This window comes from Aspergillus heteromorphus, assembly GCF_003184545.1.
Source record: "Aspergillus heteromorphus CBS 117.55 chromosome Unknown BO70scaffold_5, whole genome shotgun sequence".
Classification (NCBI taxonomy): Eukaryota; Fungi; Ascomycota; class Eurotiomycetes; order Eurotiales; family Aspergillaceae; genus Aspergillus; species Aspergillus heteromorphus.
In genome coordinates, this window is record NW_020290410.1 from 352,987 (window position 1) to 365,980 (window position 12,994).

The 12,994-nt window shown below is 58.2% G+C and overlaps 6 protein-coding genes across 6 annotated transcripts; 3 read left to right on the plus strand and 3 right to left on the minus strand.

Moving 5' to 3' along the window:
* Nucleotides 1–359: 359 nt before the first annotated feature.
* On the minus strand, nt 360–2,400 carry BO70DRAFT_177952 (flavin-containing monooxygenase). Its single transcript, XM_025538414.1, has 2 exons — nt 1,828–2,400; nt 360–1,781 (listed from the first exon to the last, which is right to left on the minus strand). Exons 1-2 carry the CDS (start codon nt 2,113–2,115, stop codon nt 516–518), a joined length of 1,554 nt encoding a protein of 517 aa, XP_025401777.1. The 5' UTR covers nt 2,116–2,400; the 3' UTR covers nt 360–515.
* Nucleotides 2,401–3,139: 739 nt separating this feature from the next.
* Nucleotides 3,140–5,080, plus strand: BO70DRAFT_369153 (uncharacterized protein; the record flags this gene model as incomplete). The annotated part of the gene is made up of 3 exons (XM_025544666.1): nt 3,140–3,465; nt 3,509–3,839; nt 3,890–5,080. 3 exons carry the CDS (start codon nt 3,140–3,142, stop codon nt 5,078–5,080), a joined length of 1,848 nt encoding a protein of 615 aa, XP_025401778.1.
* A 696-nt stretch (nt 5,081–5,776) lies between these two features.
* Nucleotides 5,777–7,760, plus strand: BO70DRAFT_177992 (carboxylesterase/lipase family protein). Its single transcript, XM_025538415.1, has one exon. It carries the CDS (start codon nt 5,874–5,876, stop codon nt 7,533–7,535), a length of 1,662 nt encoding a protein of 553 aa, XP_025401779.1. The 5' UTR covers nt 5,777–5,873; the 3' UTR covers nt 7,536–7,760.
* BO70DRAFT_427058 (uncharacterized protein) lies at nt 7,665–8,971 on the minus strand (the record flags this gene model as incomplete). Its single annotated transcript, XM_025547854.1, has 4 exons — nt 8,840–8,971; nt 8,483–8,695; nt 8,040–8,315; nt 7,665–7,687 (listed from the first exon to the last, which is right to left on the minus strand). Exons 1-4 carry the CDS (start codon nt 8,850–8,852, stop codon nt 7,665–7,667), a joined length of 525 nt encoding a protein of 174 aa, XP_025401780.1. The 5' UTR covers nt 8,853–8,971.
* Nucleotides 8,972–9,163: 192 nt separating this feature from the next.
* Nucleotides 9,164–10,437, minus strand: lcp5 (small subunit rRNA maturation protein LCP5). Its single transcript, XM_025542599.1, has one exon. The coding sequence runs from the start codon at nt 10,414–10,416 to the stop codon at nt 9,277–9,279; it is 1,140 nt and encodes a 379-aa protein (XP_025401781.1). The 5' UTR covers nt 10,417–10,437; the 3' UTR covers nt 9,164–9,276.
* A 16-nt stretch (nt 10,438–10,453) lies between these two features.
* Nucleotides 10,454–12,901, plus strand: BO70DRAFT_178044 (transmembrane 9 family protein). The gene is made up of 4 exons (XM_025538416.1): nt 10,454–10,695; nt 10,766–11,865; nt 11,912–12,249; nt 12,311–12,901. The coding sequence occupies exons 2-4, from the start codon at nt 10,773–10,775 to the stop codon at nt 12,839–12,841; spliced, it is 1,962 nt and encodes a 653-aa protein (XP_025401782.1). The 5' UTR covers nt 10,454–10,695; nt 10,766–10,772; the 3' UTR covers nt 12,842–12,901.
* Nucleotides 12,902–12,994: the final 93 nt, after the last annotated feature.

Here is a 12,994-nt window from a genome sequence, read left to right on the forward strand (position 1 = left end):
ACCAGACACCATGATCGTCGTCCAAAACACCGACTACCCCACCGCGATCACAAAAGTCTCCCTCGCCGGCTTCTCACGCAGCTTCCCTCACCGCGTCCCTTCCCCGGGAATCCTCGCCGACCATCCCAACCCGCAGCAGTTGTTGGCGGGGATGGATGGATGTGTTGTGTGTTCTTGCCCGGAGGGGGGGGAATGACATCGTAGCAGGGCGGCTTGTTTGCGGGGGTAGCTAATGAGTGCAGTATATAAGCCGTGAGGCTATGTTAGCCCAGAATGCGAGCATGACGACGGAGGGTTGGGTATGGATCTTGATCTTGGTAGCTGGCAGATGCACAGATTATGATATACCCTGGTTATGTCTAGGGCGGGAATAAGCTAAACAGTGGTCATATAGGCGTCATTTACAGTATGCCTAATCAATTCTACTCTAAATACATCATAACTCATCATAGATGGAAGGCCGGATAGCATGCCAGCCATGGCACAGCCAGTCTATCAGTGCACCACTGTTCCAGCTAATGCTGCCGTCTCAGCTCCTTCCGGAAGCTCTCCTCCTGCTTGACGACCTCTAACGGCAAGGTCCAACCCACGCCAAACAGCACAAACGGTGCCCACTTCCAGCGGAACGGGTTAACCAGGATGGAAAACACAAACCAGTAGAGCAGCTCCGTGTACGTGAAGAAATCAAACGCCCCGACTGGCGACAACCGCTTCATGAAGCGCGTGAAGTCGATCCAGGTCTTCATGCGGCCCTCGGTGGGCCGCGACAGCGGGTCCGTCAGGAACATCAGCAGGAAGCGCGTGTAGATGCCGATGTGCATGTTGCCGACGGTGCCGATGGCGTTGACGTACGTGCTGTTGTTGGCGCAGATGGTCGTGTACTTGGGCGGGAACACCTGGAGGTACCAGCTGGGGGGCGAGTAGGGGTCCTCGAAGGCGTCGTCGGGGAGGAAGTTCAGGGAGGGCCGCTTGAAGCCGGTGGCCATGATGATCACGTCGGCGGCGACGGTCGACTCGTGACCCGGACCGCCTTTGGGCACGCCGCTGCCGCGGAAGTTGAACCGGACGCCGTCCTCGGTCAGGTTGACGATGTCGCCGCGCAGCCAACGCGCTTTACCTTCGCGGATCTGCTCGAACAGTTCGGAGTTGGCCATGGGGGTCTGCGTGAACAGGCCGCCTGAGGGAGCGATGTCGGATAGGTCGCGGTAGAAGAACCGGCGGAGCAGGGACTCGGGGATCCATGAGAGGGAGGTCTCCTGGCCGAGGATGTTCATCGCCAAGAGAGACTGCACGAAGATGTTGCGCGGGATGATCCATTTGTCGGACCGCGACAGCACGTCAATCTGGCCGGCCTTCGCCTTGACGGCGAACTCGAGTGCCTCGATGGCACTGGCGCCGCCGCCGACAATGGCCACCTTCTTGCCCTCAACGTTCTTTCCGTCCAGCTCGGAGGAGTGGTAGATGTCGCCCTTGAAGTTGCCCTGGTCTGGTAGGGGGGGCATCTTGGGATCGCCGCAGACACCCACGGACGCGATGATGCCGTCGAAGCGGCCGTATTTTTCTTCCTCGTTGTTGATGATCCAGCGACCGTTCTTGGTTTGTTTGACGGAGGTGACGGGAGTGTTGAAGTTGGTGTGCTTCTGCAGCCCGTACCGTTTCCAGACGTCGACGATCTGTTCCTTGATCTCGCCTTGGCTTGGGTAGGCCGTGTCGTACTGCACCGACGGGTGGAAGCGGTACATGATGCTGTGGATCTGCAGGGAGGAGGTGGAGTTGACGCGCTACATCTGTCAGCAGGTTATTCGGGTAGTAGTGGAGAAGACATACACTCCAGATACCGCCCAATCCCTTGTCCTTGGATCGCGCTTCAAAGAGTTCGACATCGAAGCCATGACCGACACAGTGGGCGGCCGCGGATACGCCGGTCAAGCCGGTTCCGATCACGGCCACGCGCTTCCTTGGAAGGCCATTGGGGATATTCTTGGGGCTGGGGGGGTTCGGTGCAAAGATCCAGTTGATGAGGCTTTGCAGGAGCATGTAACAGATAGTAAAGCTCTGGAGGAGGGGGTTACGCAGAAAGGCGGACAAAGAGAAGGCGGATTGGGATTCCGCCATGATGAGCAGAGCGAGGACTGTAGGATGCAACTGCAGAGGATGCTAATGCGGAGAAGAATTGTTGCTGCAAGTATGCAGAGAAGAAGGAGAGGAACCACCTTTTCAAGGACGACCCGGAGACGATGATGATGATGATGATGATGAGGCCGTTATGACGTAGGTGTGGACCAGCATGTGAAGGCGGAGTGCCATGTTTCCATCCGGATCGATGGAATGATCGCTCTGGACAATTCGGTCATCAAGGGTCCATTCCATTATCCATCCCCCCTGTATCAGACTGGGCATCTGTACTGTGTACGGTGCTCACTGCAGTGTTATACTTGAGTAGTGCTGGATTTCATCTTCCTTGATTATGCTCAATCTAGTCGGAAGATAATCGGCCATTCGATATCGCGATGGATGTTTGGAACATTCCGATCGATGGTGGAAATAGAATCAATCCTCTTGCGCCATGATTCATTCGCTCGTACTGTATCCCACACCTCTGCGCAAGACATTTCCGAGACGCAAGGAACAGTCGCCTGCCATCGTGCTGGACTGCGGACTGCGGTGACGGAGGGGGAGGGGTAGTCAAGTCGTCTCAGGACATGCTCTATTCTCTGAAACAAACATAGCTGTGATCATTTGGTCTGCTGTAGACATCTGTACCTCCGCAGATACGCTGTAGATGATCACAACCCGTCCAAGCTGTGGGAGATGGATGATGGATGGATACTCCAAAGTCCAGTCCAGACTGTCGCGAAGACCGGAAGCGGCGTCTCCCGATCGGGACTAGCCGGTCGGAGCTCGACTTGGCCGCGATGTTTACGCCGCCTTCACTTTCTGTCTTTCTCTCTCTCTCTCTCTCTCTCCTTCCCCCGCCGTCTCTCTTCTCTGTCCCTCCGTCTCTCGCCGTGTCGCTGACTTCCTCTCCTCTTCTCTGAGGCAGCCTGCCATTCTCCTCTCCGGCATTGACAGCCACCATGCTCGACATCCGCTGATCCTTGACCCAATCCGTGACCTGACCCGACCCCCATCTACCAACATGGCAACCCCCACCTTGGATCGCTTTCTCTCCAGCATCGCCGACCTCGTCAAAGATCGCGATGGCGCCCGCCTGCAGGACTTCCTGCAGCTCGAGCCCCCCCTGCCCGACATCTACCAGCACATGAGCGCCGAGCTGCGACAGCGCTATCCTACCGGGCCCAAGGAAACCGAGCTGCTGCGGCGCTGCGAAGCTCTCGTCCCCCGGTCCAAGGGCGCCCCCTGGGGCGCTTTCTCCACCTTCATGAAGCTCTACTTCACCTTCCTGCGCGACGTCAACGTGGATAATCTGTTGGAAACATACGATCTCCTGAAGGGGCTGTTGAAGTAGGTTCGCGACCCTGTGTGGTTACTCGTGCTGACTCTCCAGCCAATGTGTTCTTGCCTTAGGTGACAGCCAAATGGGCGTCGTCGTCCTCCCCACCGTCCTCTACCTCTCCAAAGTTCTCGCAAAACTGGCCATGGGCTTGGACCGCCGGCCCGAGCTGATCGCCCACCTACTGCGGCTGGAAGGCCGCTCGAATCAGGAGGAAGCCGCGGAGAAGGTTACACTCGTGGAGAAATCGGCCAACGTCGTCCGCGAGGCATTCATCAAGTGTCTGACAGACCGCAGCGGTACCCCGGGCGTGCACGGGAAGCCGGAGGGTAGGCGAATCGGCATCTACCTGATGGCGAACCTGTGCTTGAAGCTGCTTTTTCAGGTACGGCAACCCATCCATACAACATACAACAGCAAGTCTGACCATAGTAGTGCGGCAAGCTACGCAACGCAGAACAGATGTTCGCCAGCATCAGCGCCCAGTCCCCGCCTCTCACGCACTTCCCCGCTTCCCAACGAGTTACCTATCTATACTACCTCGGGCGCTACCTCTTCTCAAATAACCTCTTCCACCCCGCGAGGATCGCCCTGCAGGCCTCCTACGACCAGTGTCACCACCAGGCAATCAACCAAAAACGAGCTATCCTCACATACCTGATCCCGTGCAACATCATCATGGGACGATTTCCCTCGTCACACCTGCTGCAGCGCCCGGAGGCCGAAGGTCTAGCAGACCGGTTCCTTCCCATCTGTCGACTGATCACTCGCGGAGATTACATCGCATTCCGCGAGCATCTCACAGTAGGCCCCGACACCGAATGGTTAGCGCGCAAGGGGATTCTTCTGCAACTCCGCAATCGATGTGAAATTCTTGTCTGGCGGTCGCTGGCCCGGAAAGTCTTCATTCATGGTGGTTTCCACGGTGATCCTCAAGGCCAAGCCCAACGCGGGCCACCCCCTTTCCTGTATCTCAACAGACTGGAAGCCGCTGTGCGCTGGATACAGTCGCAACACGCGCAGTCGCAGGCCGGCTTTTTCACACCCCGGTTGCAGCCGGATTCCCAGGCCGGGCAGACGGCACATGGGTCCCAGATCATCTACAAAGCCCCGGACTGGGACTTCGAGGGAGTCGACGAGCTCGAGGCACAGGAGGCAGTTGCCAGTCCAGCCCTACTAGAGAAATACGCCGATTACCTGTCACCGGATAGCTTTTTCGACGCGCAAGGCCAACCACAGATGAATGCGCCGGGCAACCTGGTCGACGGGCCACCGGCCGCTGATTACCAGCAATATGAGCTCGATCCGTACGCCAACCCTACCCCTGGAGAAGACGGGAAACCGACGCCGATGATGCGCGAGCTGGAGTCCATCCTGGCCTCGCTCCTCACCCAGGGGCTGATGCGCGGATACCTGACACACAAGAACCCGCGCTTGGCGATTCCCGGGGCGCGGCTGCGCGGCGCCGTGCCCACCGGCTTTCCCAACGTCTGGCAGACGATCCAGGCCCGGGAGAGCGAAGATGACAACGTTCCAGGTTGGGTGCAGCCCCCGTCTGCTACCGCGTTGGCTGGCGGTGGACGCGTGGTCAACCTGGCCGGGGCACGACCGGTCGGGGTGCAGTGATCACGGTGTACATAGTAACGAGACAATTCAACGAGACAGTTCAACGAGACAATTCAACGAGGCAATTCAACGAGGCAGTTCAACGAGACAATTCAACTAGGACAGCCCAACGAAGGTAATCCAAGATAACCGCTCTAGATATCATGTTCGATGAGACTAACGGCCGCGGTTCTAAGCCGACCAAAAGAAGTCATGGATGCCGAGTCTGTCGGGCCAAGTGACTGTATTGGGAAGGATCGACGGTTAGCTCGGGGCCGCGCCCGAGATCTCGGCCCTAACGCAAAGCCGACGATATAATTCCGACGCATCGGCAGTTTGAATGGGATAGACGGCTGCTGACTCGGGCCAAACCCTACCTGGCGCTTAGTATCGTGATGGGTGACGATGGATGCAGATGGTTCAGGATTCACATGTTGGATTTGATCCACCCGGGGCGATAGTGCTTACGGGAATTTGGGCGGCGCATTTAACCTTATTCCTGAAGAATTCAAACCGAAGAATCCAAACTCAACGTCCGGTCCAGTTCTGGTACTTGTCAACTTGTTTCTGCATCAATGAAACCATCATGTCTCGGCAAATGCGAAACATCACACAGTGAACGTGCCTGAGTGGATGACCTCGGACAATTTCGACTGATGCTCGGACTGGTGCCTCGGGCTGATGCCTTGGACTCCACGAGCTTGCGTATACAGTGGTCTTGTTCTCTATAAAAGGAGCCTTCCGCACCGGTCACTTCATCTCATCATCATTCCTTCCTCACTTCATCATCACCTTCTCTTTCATCTTCTTCTCAATGCGCGCCGTTTCAACTCTTGCCGGCCTGGCAGCTGTGCCACTGGTCGCCTCTGCGGCGATTCAGAAGTCCGCTCTTCCCGTCGTCAACACCACCCTCGGATATGTGCAGGGCGCATACTCCCCCTTCCGCGGCGGCAACACCGCCGTTGTCTACAAGGGCATCCCATTCGCCGCTCCTCCCACTGGCGAGAACCGCTGGAAGGAGCCCCAGGCGGTGCAGCCGTGGACCGGCGTCCTCAACGCGACTGAGTTCGGCCCTCAATGTGCGCAGACTATCAGCAGCGCCGGCATCTTCAGTAGCGGAAAGAACACCACGAGCGAGGACTGCCTCTACCTGAACATCTGGACGCCCAACTACAACGAGACGACCGATCTCGCCTCCAAGAACCTGCCCGTGTACTTCTGGATCTACGGCGGTCGCTTCGAGGGCGGCTCGGGCGACGTCATCACCTACGACGGCACCGGTCTCGCCGCCAAGGATATCATCGTCGTGACCATCAACTACCGCCTGGGGCCGTTCGGCTTCCTCGCGCACCCGGAGCTCTCTGCAGAGTCCGGTCACAACAGCTCCGGCATGTACGGCATCCTCGACCAGCAGGCCGCGCTGCGCTGGATCCACGAGAACATCGCCAACTTCGGCGGTAACGCCAGCCAGATCACGGTCGGCGGCCAGTCGGCTGGATCTGCCAGCGCGCTCGACTCGATGTGGAGCCCCCTGAACGAAGGCCTCGTGGCGGGCGTCATCGCCGAGAGTGGTGCGCGCGGTCCTCACGACCCGATGACCGGCAGTGCGGCGACCAGCCACCGCACCAAGGCCGCAGCTGAAGCCCAGGGCGTGGAGTTCCTCAAGGAGCTCAACGTCTCCTCCATCGCCGAGCTGCGCACCGCCGTCTCCATGGATACCCTGCTCGACTACGACTCGCTTGCCGATACCACCTTCGACGACACCCAGTTCGCCAACCTCTCCGCCTTCTTCATGGACCCTCCCATGTGGCGCCCCAACATCGACGGCTACGTTCTCCCCTATAACTACGGCCAGGCCCTCAGCCTCGGCGCCCACGCCGACGTCCCCATCCTCACCGGTAACAACAAGGACGAGTCCGGCGCCGAGACCGACCCGGGCCTCACCGTCGCCACCTACAAGGAACTCTACAGCCAGTGCTTCCTCAACTTCTCCCAGGACTTCTTCGCCCTCTACCCCGGCCAGACCACCGCGCAGGCCAACAACAACTCCAACGCCCTCTACCGCGACATGAGCCGTGTCGGCACCTGGCAATGGGCCCTGGACTGGGCTGCCGGCGGTGCCAAGAGCCCCGTCTACACTTACTACTTCACGCACACTCCCGCTGAGAACCCGTCTTCTGGCGCCTACCACGGCTCCGAGCTCTGGTACACCTTCAACAACATCCCGTACTCGGATTACTCGGATGTCACTTGGCAGCCCGCTGACTACAAGATTGAGTCTCGTATGTCCGACTACTGGGTCAACTTCATCCGCAACGGAAACCCCAACGGCGACGGCTTGCCTGAGTGGCCTGCTAGCGGAGAGGAGAAGCAGACTATGTGGTTGGCTGATAGCTGGGGTGTGGGCCCTATCTCCGATAGTGAGGAGCGGATTGAGTTCATTGAGAGTTGGTTTGCGACCATGCCCCAGTGGTAGGTGCATTTTTTTGGACTTCCTTGAGTTGTATTGATGTCTTGACCTTCTCTTCGGGGTCTCTCTTTCTGTCTGTATAGAGATCTGGATCTTGGTGTGTTTTGCTTCACTTCTTTTCACTCATTTGCCTGTTTATGTCTTGCATATTGCAAAGCCTTTACATATTGTATATTAGAGATACTCATTGAATAGAATTTGTATCCTATTGACCACATACCCGGTATTTTGATCACCTCATATACACTGCCCTTTCAGTAATATAATGTAACTTATACCCCTCCCTATCACTCCCATCCAGTAATCCATTAATCACTCACCCTTCTTCCCCCCATCCCTCCCGTCCCCATTCTCCCCATCCCCATCACCACCAATACCCCCTCTTTCTCCCCATCCTCCCCCCAAAACACCCCCCACCCCTCCTCTCCCAATCCCCCCAGCACCCTCGGCACCTTGCCCCCCTCCCCTCCCACAGCACCAACGGCCAAAACACCACCACGCCCAACACACAAAACACCGTCGCGAGCACCTGCCACCCCAGCACAACCCACATCCCACCCCACGGCAACACAAACTTCACAAACTCGCTCGGCTGGTAACAGTCCTCCTGCGCGGCAATATAGTATCTCTTCGCTGGGCCGGAGGTCGGCGTGCGTCCGTCCCCGGGGTCAGTGGTGAGCGAGAGGACGGTGGTGAGGTGCACGGGGGACGAATGGAATGGGATCAACCAGATGGAGAAGGTTTGGTGCATTGTTACGTATAATTTCTGATTTGGCTTGTCGTACGCTACCACCACAATATCCATCACGGATCACATTAGCCATATCTTCTGCCAGTGCAATCAATTCCGCAGATGCCGCGCCGTATACACGTATCATAAGAATAGGGGTGATACAGTGCCTAACTCCACGCTGGATTGGATATATGGGCGGAAGGAAGGAAGGAAAACTAACCAACACTCTCCACCCCCAGCGCTATCGTCGGCGACATGATCTTGTACCACTGGTAGATCTTCTCCACCGCCCACCGGCTGCCGTCGTAGCTGGGGACGCGACAGAACGGGTGGATGAAGGCCGCTGACGGGGTGAAGTATTTCTGGATCGTCCGGTGTTGGTCTTGCGGGCGGGAAGAGACGAGGTGTTGGATTACGGTGGGGATTTCGCGGACTGTTTTTGTTTTTTGTGTTGGAATTAGTGTTTAGTATCTTATTGTTGGGTTGAAGAAGGGGGTTCAAGTTGGGTTTTCTAGAGGTGGTGGTGGTGATGGGGATGGATATATATCGGTTGAAGGGAGAGGGGATAAGGACGAACCTGGATCTTCCATTTTGGCGATTGAGACTGTGGTTTGAAGTAGGAAGTTGATCTCTTTGTGTCAATATTGTGGAATGGTTGAAATGCTGGGTTAGGGGTAATTATGTCGGGACTGTAGAGTTGGAAGTAGAGCTGGGATGAGGGATGATGATGATGGTGGATGGATGGATGGATGGATGGGGATGACATCATCGAGACGGTAATTCAGGGTTCCGCGGAGGGCAGCCATTGGCCAATGATTTCTATGTACTCCATTCAAGCACCTAATAATAGAGCATTTAATCTACACAGCAGCAGTTGTTTGGAAGTTGACTGGAAAGGAGTATAAACATGGACCAGTTTGGTAATGTCAGCAATAACATGGTCAAGTTTATACTGGCAGGACAAAGTGAAAGAAAACTTTTCTGGTATCAAAACTCCATCTATAGTCTGTACAATCACCGCTTCCAGCTGTCCACCTTCTTTCTGCGCTTCTCGAAGATCTGCCCAACCCCCATGCCATCGTCGCGCTGCCCATCCTCGTTCTTGCGCTTGCGACTGCGGTCCAGCGCCCCGCCAGTCCCCCGCGCCCGCCGCGTGAGCTTCGAGATGCGATCGGCCCCCTCCGTCAGTCCGCGCCACTCCTCGCCGCCGAACCCGCTCTCCGGCCCCTCCGCCCGCAGCCGCTTCGCCTTGTCCTTCTTGCTCTCCTTGTTCAACCGGATGAAGTTGGTCTCCTCGTAGCGCGTGCGCTCGGCTTCGCGCTCGCGGTCGCGCTTCGACTTCGTGTGCCGCCCGCCCTGCACGATCGTGCTACCGATACTGGGCTCGGCCATCGGCGCCGACGACATCTCCGCGCTGACGAACTCATCAATCACGTTCGACCGGCGGGGTCCGCGCTCGCGGCGCTCGCGGGTCTCCGTCGTGGGCAGCGCCGTCGGCATGATGCGCGGTGGTCGGTAGATGCCGTCGCTGATGGCGTTCTTGGCGCCCTTGTCCTGCACGACCTCGGGCTCGACCTTCTTCGAGAACGCCTTCACGTTGGGCCGGTACGCCATCTCATCAATGTCCTCATCGTCTTCCTCCTCCTCATCCTCCTCCTCATTCTCCTCGCTGTCACTGTCGGCCTCCGACCCCGACTCGTCGCGGGGCGGCTTAACCGCCTTGGCCTTCTTGGGCGCGGCGCCTCCGCGCTCCGCCCGCTCGGCGTCCTCCGCCGCCTTGATCACCTTGTCGACCTGGTACTTCAGGCGTCCTTCCAAGGGCCGCACACCGCGGTCGAGGTAGACCCGCAGTTCGACAAGCTTCTTGACGACGTCTTCCGGGAGCGACGCGTCGGTTTCTTCGTCGTCATCAGATGGTTGCAGTCCGCGCAGCTGGAAGATGATCAGGAAGACCAAGTTCTGCAGGTACGAGAGGAGGAGGTCGGACTTGGTGTCCAGCAGGGAGATGCCATCCTGCGGCGGCTCGATGGAAACGTCGGAGGGTTCGTCGCGGGTGGGTTTGGGGAGGGAGGAGGCGGTGTTGGTGAGACAGGTGGTGAGGGTGTCGAGCAGCCCGGCGATGTTCGGGCCTGCGGACTCGACGGCGGCGGCCATTGTGGTGGATGGGATTTGTTGTTGTGGAGGATTGAAGCAGAAGATGCGATACTAGAGAAAAGTTGGGAAATTTCAGCCTTATCGACACGTGACAGATAGCTGAGTCAGCGGCACGGCAGGCATCACGTGCGCGGCTGCCGTGCTGGCCTCAATGCAACTGCAACCAACACCTCGAGGCTGGATTCCTTCTTTCTCTCGCCTTCATCTTTAGCGGTGACCTCCTGCTCCTGTCATCCCATGCCAGCTTGTCCACTGCTTGTGGCGTGGAAGCTGTAGACTGTCAGTCCCCCTGCCGCGTTCCTGCTGACCCGACTTCAGCCATCCGCAGCTCCAGCTAACCCCCGGATAGAGACAACATGCGGTTCCAGCGAACCCTCCTCGCGGCCCTCCTCGCGCCCTCCCTCTCCGCCGCCTTCTACCTCCCTGGCGTCGCGCCCACCTCCTACGATGAAGGTCAATCCGTCCCCCTCTACGTGAATCACCTCACTCCCGGCATCGCCCAGCAGGACGAGCAGCTCCACTCCGTCTTCTCCTACGACTACTACCACCCGGCCTTCCGGTTCTGCCCCCCAGCGGACGGCCCCAAAGATGTGCGGGAATCGCTCGGCAGCATCCTGTTTGGCGACCGCATTCAGACGTCGCCGTTCGAGCTGCACATGGGCAAGAACGAGACCTGCAAGGCCATCTGCGGGCAGGTGTCCTTCGACGCCCGCAGCGCCAAGTTCGTCAACCGCCGCATCCAGCAGGGCTACAACATCAACTGGCTCGTCGACGGGCTGCCGGGCGCCCAGATCAACATGGAGGCCGTCACCCAGGACAAGTTCTATAGCCCGGGGTTCGCCCTGGGATCGATCAACGAGGACGGCGTGCCCGTGCTCAACAACCACTTCGAGATCCTGATCGAATACCACCGCGTCGGATACGGCAGCCAGGAGAAGTACCGCGTCGTGGGCGTGCTCGTGCAGCCGGACTCCCGCCGCAACACCCAGATGCTGGAGGACGGCACCGCCCAGTGCGAGAGCGACGGCGTCGGCGTGACCCTGGACGAGGAGGGTGAGACCGCCGTCACCTGGACGTATAGTGTGTACTGGCGCGAGTCGTCCACCGCGTGGGCCACCCGCTGGGACAAGTACCTGCACGTGTACGACCCCAAGATCCACTGGTTCTCGCTCATCAACTCTGCTGTCTTTGTGGTCTTCCTGGTCGGCATGGTCAGCATGATTCTGGTGCGGGCGCTGAAGAAGGATATCGCGCGGTACAACCGGCTGGATATGATCGACCTGGACGACCTGAACGGGACATCTGCGGCGGTGGAGGACGGCATCCAGGAGGATTCGGGCTGGAAGTTGGTCCACGGCGACGTGTTCCGGTGCCCCAAGTCCCCGCTGCTGCTGAGTGTGCTGGTGGGCAACGGCGCGCAACTGTTTATGATGACGGGCGTGACAGTTGGTGAGCTTTGCAGACACAAAACTGGTGTTCCATGCTAACTGCGCAGTGTTTGCCCTCCTCGGTCTACTGTCCCCCGCCAACCGCGGCTTCCTGGCCACCGCCATTCTTCTGATCTACACACTTTTTGGATTTGTCGGCGGCTACGTATCGTCCCGGGTGTATAAATCTCTTGGAGGCGAGTCCTGGAAGCGCAACATCATCATGACGCCCGTGCTGGTGCCCGGCTTCATCTTTGGCGTCTTCTTCCTGCTCAACCTGTTTGTGTGGGCCAAGGGGTCCAGCGGCGCCGTGCCTTTTGGTACCATGCTGGCGCTGGTGTTGATCTGGTTTGTGATCAGCGTGCCGCTGAGTGTGGCGGGTAGCTGGCTCGGATTCAAACAAGAGGTATGTCTCATGGTAAAGCAGGCTAGCTTCTCTCTTCTTCTGCTAATGCAATGCTCGACAGGCCCTGGAAGGTCCCACCAAGACCAACCAGATCCCCCGGCAGGTCCCCCCCATGACGGGCACCCTCCGCACCACGCCGTCCATCCTGCTGACGGGCATCCTGCCGTTCGGAGCGATCTTCGTGGAGCTGTACTTCATCATGACGTCGCTGTGGACGAACAAGATCTACTACATGTTCGGGTTTTTGTTCCTGTGCTACGGGCTGATGGTGATCACGTCGGCGGCGACGACGGTGCTGCTGGTGTACTTCCTGCTGTGCGCGGAGAACTACCGGTGGCACTGGCGGGCGTTTGCGGGAGCGGGCATGACGGGGGGGTACGTGTTCTTGAACGCGATCCTGTTCTGGATCACCCGGGTCAGCTTCGGGGGGTTGACAGGAGCGGTGCTGTACGTGGGGTACTCGGCGCTGATTGGATTTGTGGTGTTCATTTTGACTGGTACGTTGGCTCTTCCACTGCTCTCTCTTTCTCTCTCTCTCTCCGTGTTTCCCCCCATCTCTTTCGTTCCCTCTCTCTGTGTGTATACTGACTGACTGACCGTCCAGGCTCCATTGGATTCTTCGCCAGCTGGGCGTTCGTGCAGCGCATCTACGGCTCGATCAAGGTCGACTAAGTCTTGACACCGTTTCAGCCGGGCCGTTCCCGGTCCACTGTCACTGTCGCAGCGACATGTTCGACCAAATCAC

Coding starts and splice junctions, on each gene's coding strand:
- BO70DRAFT_178044 (XM_025538416.1), top strand. CDS start 10,773: ATGCGGTTCCAGCGAACCCTCCTCGCGGCCCTCCTCGCGCCCTCCCTC. Junction 11,866..11,911: donor GATGACGGGCGTGACAGTTG/GTGAGCTTTGCA, acceptor CTAACTGCGCAG/TGTTTGCCCTCCTCGGTCTA. Junction 12,250..12,310: donor GGCTCGGATTCAAACAAGAG/GTATGTCTCATG, acceptor AATGCTCGACAG/GCCCTGGAAGGTCCCACCAA.
- lcp5 (XM_025542599.1), bottom strand. CDS start 10,416: ATGGCCGCCGCCGTCGAGTCCGCAGGCCCGAACATCGCCGGGCTGCTC.
- BO70DRAFT_177992 (XM_025538415.1), top strand. CDS start 5,874: ATGCGCGCCGTTTCAACTCTTGCCGGCCTGGCAGCTGTGCCACTGGTC.
- BO70DRAFT_177952 (XM_025538414.1), bottom strand. CDS start 2,115: ATGGCGGAATCCCAATCCGCCTTCTCTTTGTCCGCCTTTCTGCGTAAC. Junction 1,782..1,827: donor GATTGGGCGGTATCTGGAGT/GTATGTCTTCTC, acceptor TGACAGATGTAG/CGCGTCAACTCCACCTCCTC.